Genomic DNA, 11,073 nt, shown 5'->3' on the forward strand with positions numbered 1-11,073 from the left:
CAAAGATGAGATAAATAACAAGACATAAATTTTTGGAAGTACAATAGTTATTAATGATAAGATTCTTTAATAATCCGTCGCTAATCAATTATTAAATACAATTAAACAGTGACTTTTTTCTATTTAGCGATAGAAATTCTAGCTCCCCATTTCGTTCTTTATCATTTGTTTATATTATTGTAGTTGTTAATTATAGGAAGCGATTGGTCCATCAATTTTTCACATTGGTATAAGCAATTTAGGAATATATTAATGTAGTCGAGGAACACCCAAAATGATTTCATTATAACAGTTGCCAAAAAATAAAATATAAATTAGATTGACCGTTTAATAAAAAAATTACGCCATGCACATTAATTACGCAAATTTAAATCGAATTGGTATAGCTTTGAAGATTATTGTTTTGTACAACTACTACTCCTATTAAAATTGCACTTTCATATAAATAAAAGCAGTTACTTTCTTCGTCTAACAATAGTTGTCCACTTAACACACATCTTAAGAAATAATAAATAATGAGGGCTATATAACTATATTACCGTTTGAATATATAAATTTAAGAGAAATTTTCAAAAAGGCAAACATTAGGCCTTAAATAGGACTCCTTCGCTACAGTTTCACTAATTACAATTTGCAGTTACACTTTGGTTTGCTACACATTAGTATTTTTATATTTTTTCGCAGCTTTCATAGAAGGAAATACAAAAACAAACTGATTTGTATCAAAATAAATACATATTAGAAGAAGAGAGGCGAGCCAAATCGAGAGCGGGAGGAGAGAGGTGAGCTAGATTGAGAGAGGGTGGAGAGAGGATGAGTACATGTTGGATTCATTGTATCTCGAATACAAAAAATACAGAATACAAATACAGTTGAATACAAATTAAGTTTTTTTTGAATATTTCGATATAATTAATCTAAAATACAAAAATCTCTCATCTAAATTTGATTGGATACAATTGATATATAATACATTTGATAGAGAGGATGAATGCATATTATATTTATATGAATACAAATATAGTTGATATAAAATACAAATATAGTTTTTTGAATACAATTAATATAAAATAAAATACAAATCTCTCACGTATATTTGATAGAATACAATTGATATATAATACCTTTGAATGTAGTTTTCTTATTGGCAGAGGCGAAAGGGAGGGGGGTATTAGGAGGAGAGGCAGTGGAGAGAGGGAGAGAGTAGCGAGTAGAGAGGAATTTGCTATAAAAATAATATATAATAGTTTATTGTAATTTTAAAATTATAATTGTGTTTCATAATTGTGTTGATATTTTTGTCTTGTTCTATAATTTTTTCTTAACTTAATGCATTGAAAAATGAAATAGATATTAAATATTTATAACAAGAGTACAATGAATAAAAAAAAAAATTCATTAAATTTTAAAATTAAATAAATATTATTAAACATCTATTTTGAGTATAACAAAAAATAAAAATGGAAGGATAGAGTAATTTCCTGTATACAATTAGCTTGATTTGAAAGCTTCCATTTTTTATGTGAACATAAATCTTGTGATAAGACAATACATTGGATTTAACTTTTTAAGTCGATCGACATAGTCCACTACTAAGTGAAAAAGAGACGTAATAAGTGTTCTCCCGTTATAATTTATTTGACATATTTTTAATAAAATAATTTATAATTATATAAATCTAAAATATATTTTAAGTAAGAAATTAATTTTTTTATTTCTGTCTTAAATTTTATATGTAATAAATTGTGCTACATAAATTAAAACAAAAAATACATAATAAACAATAATTTCGAGGATCCTGATCTTCTTTTTCACTTTTTTTCTTTATTCCTCTTGTAAAATTTTATCAGATAGGAATAAGGCAGTTTTTATAATATACTTTGTTGATTTCAGTTTTATTTGATATATTCATTTTCTGGCTGGTGGGGTTGGGGTATATTTTTAGATACACAAACCCAAATAAAATAAAGTAGAAAATAGAAGTGGATGAATTAAAAATAAAAATCACGTTATTTCTACGCCAGGCATATCAAAAAACGTGTCTTAACTGTATTTTATTATTAGCAGAAAAAAATAATATTATTCAAAACTTTTTGGAAAAAGGAATAAACATGGAGGGACCAACTAGTAACCCATCTTCGTGATGCCAACGCACTCAACTCTGATATTTTAATCTTTTTCATTTTTTAATTATTTATTTATTAGCATTTTCTTCCTTCGAATATAAGGATAATGATTATAATTAAAATATGGTGAAAAAGGTCAGACGTCACTAATTGAATATATTTGTTTGAATAAAAGTTTGTTGAACTGTTTGGCCACTTTTTGAGGAACGCAGCCGACGATTAATTGGTTTCTGATCGGCGGCTATTTCTCGAAGCCGGAAAAAAAAACATTTACTCCAAATTTTTAGTTTTGGGACTATCTGATCGGCGGCTATTTCTCCAAAATTTAAAAATTTGATTTTTTTATATTATGTAAATATGCACTCACAAATAAATAAAATTTATAAGATAATTTATTTAAATAAATTTGCTAGTACAAAACTACAAATATAAAACATAGAATCAAGAAAATTAAAAAAAATGATTAAAATGATTTGAAAGGTATTTTTGTCTTTATGTATTTAATCTCATGGTATTAAATCATTTATATTACTAGTACCACCAAATAGAAGGTATTAGTTATACCCCTTATAATATCATGTAAGGTGTATAACTAATACATGAATCCGAAATTCTTATCAAACACAGTATTAAATAATATGATATATAATACATGGACTAATTCTCCTAATACACTGTAGCAAACGGCCCTACAAGATTGGGGCTTGCTTATGTATATGTCTAACGTCTTGGTATATAATTTTCTTGTACCCTTTCCCAGGTAGTTCCTCAATTGTTGAGTTTTGGGTTATTTTTTTACTATAGAGATTAAATTTTTTAATTTTTGGTGTATAATGACTTAAGTATTGCTTAACTAAATTACTTTGTTCGTATAATAATAACTTTATTATTATTCAATTGTATCCATGGTAGCTTTTACTGTAAATTGTTCATGTACTAGATGTTTTTATCTATCAAAATGCATATGCCCTCAACAAATTTTTTAATTTCAAATCGAAAAAACCAAGAAAATCAATAAAATCAAATCAAATCGTCAACAACCAAATCAATGATTATTTGTTTAATTTAATTTGATTTAATTATGAAAATTTAAAAATCAATTAAAATTATTTAATTATAATTTTTATTTTAATCAATAACTTATTCAAATAGTAAGCATGAACACCCCTACTCTAACCGATCGATAAGGCCGACATTACCAAACTATTCCTCCTCAGAAAGTACTTTACCTGTTGATTGATTAAGTTAATTAGCTCTCACAAATTTTAATATTCTGAACTTAAAGTAGAAAGATTCTAAATACTTGTGTCTAGATCCTGTTATGAATATTTTTTCTCACTTGTTACTTTTTCTTTCACCTTCACTTTGGTATACTCTCAATATTAATTATTTATTAAAATTTATGACTATAAATTAATTAACATAGGTATTATCGTAAAATACCTAGATTAATTTTTTTTAATGAACATGTAAAAACTTAAAATAGATAAATAAAAATGAACATATGATATATTACATAAAAAAAATTATGTTGAAAAGGTATATGAAACTACTTTTAAGACGCGGTACTTTATTTCATTGTAAACTTTAAAGTATTTTTCGTATATTGATTTTTAAAATAGAGTATCATTTGTTCATGGAATATGAGACAATCCACTTTTTAACCCAACCTATTTATCACCCAATTCACTTTTACTCTTATTAAGTATGGGTGAATTGAATTATTAGATATTTTATGTTGATCCATGTTTAATACGTCTAAATTTGATTCAACCCTCCTATTTGTTATTCACTAAATGTAGATAAAGAAGACCCTTTATCTAATAGGTTGATAATTACACTTTGAGTAATGTTTGAATATTTAATGCTAATAAATTTATGGCCGCACAAAACTTACTTCAATTGGTTTTATGATGTACCACTTCTAATTGCTTTCCTTTTTCATTTGATCAATGTCCCTGTTTGCTTCCGGAATACTCCCTCTATTTTATATTAATTAATTTTTTTATTATTATTTAAAATAATTGAATTGTTTAAAGTTCAAAATGAATGTTTGAAACTTTTTTTATATTTGTCCTTTTATTTATTGAAGTTTTATATTTTTTGTAAGAGATAAATCACACAACATTAAAAGTTATATTTATAATTTTACAAAGAGCAATAGTGAAAAATATGGTTCAAATTATATCTTTAAATATTTTTTTTAATATACGTGTATTACCTCACAAATTTAATTAATATGAAACAGAGAAAGTACCACCTAAATAATAATTGTTTACTTAAATAATTAATTAAGAAAATGAGTTTTTTTTTACCTTTTTTGGAATATATAATGTGTTAGCCTGATATAATTTTTTTTTTTTTTTTGAATATAATAAAAAAGTAAAGATGAACGGAAGGATTATAAAATAACAAAGAAGGGGTTAAAGAGAGTTTTACTACAAAGGACAAAGGAGGAGTAGAGTTACGGATTAATTGGCGGGGCCTTCGTGGAACCCGCCATCCTCTGTCCACTCTCCTTCCTTCACTCCCCTAAATTCAGCTCAAATTCACCTCAAATAAAACCCAAACTCAAATTCCACTCTTAACTAAAATCCACAAAATCTTTTAGCTTTCAATTGCTTATTCTCTCTCATATATCTCCGCCACCCTCTATCTTCTCTGTCTATCTCTAACTCTATCCACCATTTTCATCTGTTTCTTGCTGAGTTTATGGAATGACTGAATACAGCTTACCCACCATGAATTTGTGGAACAATAGTACTAGCGATGACAACGTTTCTATGATGGAAGCTTTTATGTCGTCTGATATTTCATTTTGGGCTACTAATTCTACTACTACTAATACTGCTGCCGTCAATTCAAATCTTCTTCATACTAATAATACCCCATGTGTTTTTCCTCCATCTTCTTCTACATCTGCTTGTGCATCCACTGTAACGGCTGCTGCTGCGCCTGTGGATGCTTCCAAATCTATGCCCTTTTTCAACCAAGAATCACTCCAGCAGCGTCTTCAAGCCCTCATCGACGGTGCTAGGGAGACGTGGACCTACGCTATCTTTTGGCAATCGTCTGCTGTTGATTTCTCGAGTCCGTCTGTGTTGGGTTGGGGAGATGGTTATTACAAAGGTGAAGAAGATAAAGCCAAGAGGAAATTACCGGTTTCTTCTCCAGCTTATATTGCTGAGCAGGAGCACCGGAAGAAGGTTCTCCGGGAGCTGAATTCGTTGATTTCCGGAACACAAACCGGTACCGATGATGCTATTGATGAAGAAGTTACCGACACCGAATGGTTCTTTTTAATCTCCATGACTCAATCGTTTGTCAGCGGAAGCGGGCTTCCGGGTCAGGCTTTGTACAGTTCCAGCCCTACTTGGGTCGCCGGAACTGAGAAATTGGCTGCTTCCCACTGCGAACGGGTTAGGCAGGCGCAAGGGTTCGGGCTTCAGACTATTGTCTGTATTCCATCAGCTAACGGCGTGGTTGAATTGGGATCGACGGAGTTGATAATCCAGAGTTCTGATCTCATGAACAAGGTTAGAGTATTGTTCAACTTCAGTAATGACTTGGGGTCTGGTTCATGGGCTGTGCAGCCGGAGAGCGACCCGTCGGTGCTTTGGCTCACTGATCCATCGTCCTCAGGTATGGAAGTTAGAGAGTCTTTAAACACAGTTCAAACAAATTCAGTTCCATCCAGTAATAGTAATAAGCAAATTGCTTTTGGGAGTGAGAACAACCATACAACCACACAGTCTGGAAATGGTCACAGTTCTTATAATCAGCAACAACAGCACAATCCTCCTCAGCAACAAACACAAGGATTTTTCACGAGGGAGTTGAATTTTTCGGAATTCGGGTTCGATGGAAGTAGTAATAGGAATGGGAATTCATCAGTTTCTTGCAAGCCTGAGTCAGGGGAAATCTTGAATTTTGGTGATAGTACTAAGAAAAGTGCTTGTAGTGCAAACGGGAACTTGTTTTCGGGTCAGTCCCAATTTGGGGCAGGGGAAGAGACTAATAAGAACAAGAAAAGATCAGCTACTTCCAGGGGAAGCTGTGAAGAAGGAATGCTTTCATTTGTTTCAGGTACAGTTTTGGCTTCTTCCGGTGTGAAGTCAGGCGGAGGTGGAGGCGAAGACTCTGAACATTCAGATCTTGAGGCTTCGGTGGTGAAAGAAGCTGATAGTAGTAGAGTTGTAGAACAGGAAAAGAAGCCAAGGAAGCGAGGAAGGAAGCCAGCTAATGGACGGGAGGAACCTTTGAATCACGTCGAGGCAGAGAGGCAAAGGAGGGAGAAATTGAACCAAAGATTCTATGCTCTTAGAGCTGTTGTACCAAATGTGTCGAAGATGGACAAGGCATCACTTCTTGGAGATGCAATTTCATATATAAACGAGTTGAAATCGAAGCTTCATAATACAGAGTCAGATAAAGAAGACTTGAAGATCCAAATAGAAGATATAAAGAAAGAATTAGCTAGTAAAGAATCAAGGCGCCCCGGTCCTCCACCACCAAACCAAGATCTCAAGATGTCTAGCCACACCGGAGGCAAGATTATAGACGTGGATATAGACGTTAAGATAATCGGATGGGATGCAATGATTCGTATACAATGCAATAAAAAGAATCATCCAGCCGCAAGGTTAATGGCAGCCCTCATGGAATTAGACCTAGACGTGCACCATGCCAGTGTTTCAGTTGTCAACGATTTGATGATCCAGCAAGCCACAGTGAAAATGGGTAGCAGACATTACACTGAAGAGCAGCTTAGGATAGCATTGACATCGAGAATTGCTGAAACACACTAAATAAGACCTTAGAAAGTAGATAGAGCTCAAAGATAGTGTTGAGGGCTTTGAATTAACCTAACCTTGTGAAGTGCGTTCAAGGCTATGCTTAAATTAAAGGCTGCAAGCTCTTAATTAATGTTTTTGTTATGAAGCTTGAGATTAAGACCAAGGCTATCTAGGTGGTTGTCGAAAATATTATTGTACGTAGATGTTAAGCCCCATAAGTCAACATAATGGGGGCGGGGCTTTACTTCTTGTAATTAAAGATAAATTTGCAGCTTTATGTATTCTTTGTTTAGATATAAATAAATGAAGAAGAAATTTGATTTTGAAGTAATTGTGTTTTACACCTATTGGGATTTTTTATACTCAAATTTGAGCTGCATTAGGATTTGGGGGAATTATTTAAAGCAATTCATTCATGAGAAAAATGTGAAAGAGATCATTCAGAAGCAACACTATGCACAATTTCTTCAATTCAAACTTCATGTTTAAATTAAATTTTAAAAAAATTGTAATGGATGTAATTGCTTACGTCCTTCATTTCATTACATTTTGACTAAAATAACAAGGGATTATTTCATTAGAATATTTGGATTTACTTATATATACAAACAAATATACCTTGGAAAAAACTATCTTTCCTATGAGTTTGTTAAAGTACCACTCCTTCCGTTTTAATTTGTTTTTTTAATCCATTTAAAAAAAATTAATAATTTTTTTTAATTGATATATTTAGGATCACATAATTAAAAGATATTTTGATACATTCTAATTATATTTTTATTTTTTTTCAAAGTCTAAACTTAAACAAACAAATTACAATGGAGGGAAAGGAATTTCTTGAAAGAACGATAATATCAGGTGAAAATAGTCTTGTAGACTAGATTAGATTAGATGCATCATCAAAAATTAAAAAAAGCAACTAGAAGGAATTAATCCATTTATTCGTTTGGCTGCTTGCTCGTTTATATTATGGAGAATACATTGAACTTGGTTCTTCTTTTGGTCTCAACCCTATGGTCTTATAATAGAATAAATTAATTATTTCCATAATCGTATTGGCATGACAATGCCATGTAGGTTGGGACTGACAGCAACTTTTCAAATGCACTTCATTTGAACACATATATTAGTACATGTGTATATGTACTAATACACATGTACAGTGTATATATGTGGTCAATTTAATATTAGTATTCACTTGAGTCGAGTGTTTTTTGGAAATATTTTTTTTATTTTTATGAGGCAATAATAAAGTTTATGTACATCATACTTTTCACAAATCCTACTTAATGGAATTTTATTAGATGTGTTATTATTATTATTGGTGGACATGTGGCAACTTTAACTTGGAAAAACATTCAAAATTTTAATTTTATAAGTTTAATCTTTAATATTAAACTTAATCTTTTTTAAAATTATAAATTTAAATTTACTATTATTATAATTTTAATAAAATATTTCATATAAATTTATGCTCCACTTTATTGTGAGAGTTCATATTAATATGAACCGGACACCCTAACGGTAGATCCTCCTTCGCTTCAACGGCTAATTATTGAACAAAAGTGTAGGGACAAATTTAATGTATATAAAATCATGTACTGTATAATATTTATAATTTAATAGTACATTTTTTATACACTAGAAAACAAAGAATTGTGACGACTGAGGTGACGCAAATTTGTTGGAAGTAGACTTGCAGACAAAAAAAGATCATGTTTTACATGTGTAATTGGTTAAATTATTTAAATAAGTCTAAATATCATATGACCCACCAATTTGTTTGCACTCATTTATTTTCACACACTTTCTTCTATGAACCAAGCGAAATAGAAAAATAAAAGTTTGGTCCATCAAGTTTGTGTCTTCATAATTGTTGAGAGCAAGGTAGGTGGGTCTGTCTGGCAGCGGTATTGTCATTTTTAATTAAAAAACAGTAGCAAAAATCTTGTTCATTTTGTTTTTCTGGAAATAGTAAATAGTACTCTCTGCAACTTCAATTTATTTATCTTATTTTAATTTGATACGAAATTTAAGAAAATAAAGAAAATTTTATAAATTTTATGATCTTAAATTAAAAATATATAAAATATATTAAATTAATATAATTTAATTTTATAATTTTAAACATATCAGATGAAAGTTAGAATTATAAAGTTGCTAAAAAGGGAAAACAATTATTTTTTAAATAAACTAAAAAAAAAGAGTAAGAAAAATAAATTAAAACGAAAGATGCAAGAAAGTTCAAAGGTGGTTTATACTTATAATTTAGTGGAATTTTCGCATATAGCCACTGAAAAATACTTTAATTATGCTCCATAACTATAGTTTGCTAATTACAATTCATTGCTATAGTTATAACAATGTTTATATAATTCGCGCAGAGTTTGTATACGTTTGTATAATTCGCTATACATTTCGCAGTTTTTATATAGCGTTTGTATATTTCACTATACAATTCATGAACAACGTTTGTATAATTTGCTATATAATTTGTAATGTTTGTATATTTCGCTATACAATTTGATTCGCGCACAACGTTTGTATAAATCATGCGAATTATACACAATTCAAACTGTATTCACGCACAACATTTGTATAATCGCGCGAATTATACAAAACTCAAACTGTAATTACAACTAGATGTTTGACGCGAGCCATAATTAATTCAAACTATAACTATATTAGCTAATTAATTAGTATACGTTTGCTTATCCGCCTAATTTACCATATAATTTATCTATGCTTTATCTTTGCAGAAACCATCAATCAAAATGGGTGTTTTAATCAAGATGGACCGCTATTTAAGCTTTAATCAAGATGTATAAATTATTTAAACTTTAGCAAATACTTATCGTCCTCTTAATATCTATTTCACAACTAAGCATAAATTTAAGATTCGTCACCTTATTCATACATAATTACTAATTGAAGTTTAAGCTATACAGTTTAAATTTAAGGACACAATATTTCGTGAATATATTCATCATTTTAATAACCAAATCATAAGAAAACTATATCAAGTTGGTTATTACTATTGCTCCTTTTTTATATTCCTCTCTTCAAATTTATATGACTTACTTTTCTTTTTAGTCCGTTTAAAAAATAGTGACATATTTCTATATTTAGTAATAATTTAACTTTAAAATGTTCATTTTACTCTTAATGAAATAATTTTTAGCCACACAAATATCTATGACTTATTTTAGACTACAAATTTTAAAAGTCTTTTTTTTAAACTTCGTGTAAAGTCAAACTAATATATAAATTGGGACGAAGGAAGTATGTTTTTCTTGTTTTTTTTTTCTTCTTCTCCAATTTTCTGAAGTTGGAACTACAAAAATTGAACTCCAGGACATAGATAAAGAGTTTGAACTACACAATTGAAATTTCAGAACACAATGTCCTTAAAGTTTGAACTGAAAAAGCTGAAATTCAGGACATCAAAATTGAAATCTTGAAGTTTCAGTTGAAAAAAATGAATTTAAGGACACATTGTTCTGAAGTTTTAAACTAAAACAAACTGAATTTAAAGTGATTTTTGCAAATTAGGCTATAGTTTAATTTTTGCAAATTCAGGCTAATGTCTTTGTTAATACTCCATAGTGAAGTGCAACGCTTGTGATGATAAGTGGAGCCTCTATTGAACACTTCAACGTGATTCAAAATGTCCCTGTTAAAAATGACAAAAATTGTCCCCTAAGTTTGAGGACTGGTTCGAATAGCCCCTAAGCATGTACTTGGTAATTTAGGGCCCATAACTTTTTAAGTCATTTTTGAAAGAGAAATTACTAAGAGAAATATTTTTTAATAAGTAATTACTGATTTTAGTGATATTTTTTATTTATTATCATTTATAGCAATATATAGATATATCTGCCATGTATTAAAAGTGAATTATACATGCAATATAAATGTATTATAAGTGTTTTAAAATATATTATATTTGTTTGATAAGAAATTGACACAATATTATAAGTGTATTAAAGTATGTGATAAATATATTATCTATGAATAAAACTTGTATTAAATGAGTTTTATAAATTATTCTCGCTAATATATATTATAATTGTATTATAAGTGTTCAGTAAAAAAATATTATTGCTATAAATGATAAATATTTTCTTAATATAGTACATTTATTTAAATTT

General features: G+C 29.5%; 1 protein-coding gene across 1 annotated transcript; it reads left to right on the forward strand.

Moving 5' to 3' along the window:
- The first annotated feature begins 4,684 nt into the window (after window positions 1–4,684).
- Window positions 4,685–7,249, forward strand: LOC129889698 (transcription factor MYC2). The gene has a single exon (XM_055965106.1). It carries the CDS (start codon window positions 4,844–4,846, stop codon window positions 6,932–6,934), a length of 2,091 nt encoding a protein of 696 aa, XP_055821081.1. The 5' UTR covers window positions 4,685–4,843; the 3' UTR covers window positions 6,935–7,249.
- Window positions 7,250–11,073: the final 3,824 nt, after the last annotated feature.

Source organism: Solanum dulcamara, chromosome 5, assembly GCF_947179165.1.
Source record: "Solanum dulcamara chromosome 5, daSolDulc1.2, whole genome shotgun sequence".
Taxonomy (NCBI): Eukaryota; Viridiplantae; Streptophyta; class Magnoliopsida; order Solanales; family Solanaceae; genus Solanum; species Solanum dulcamara.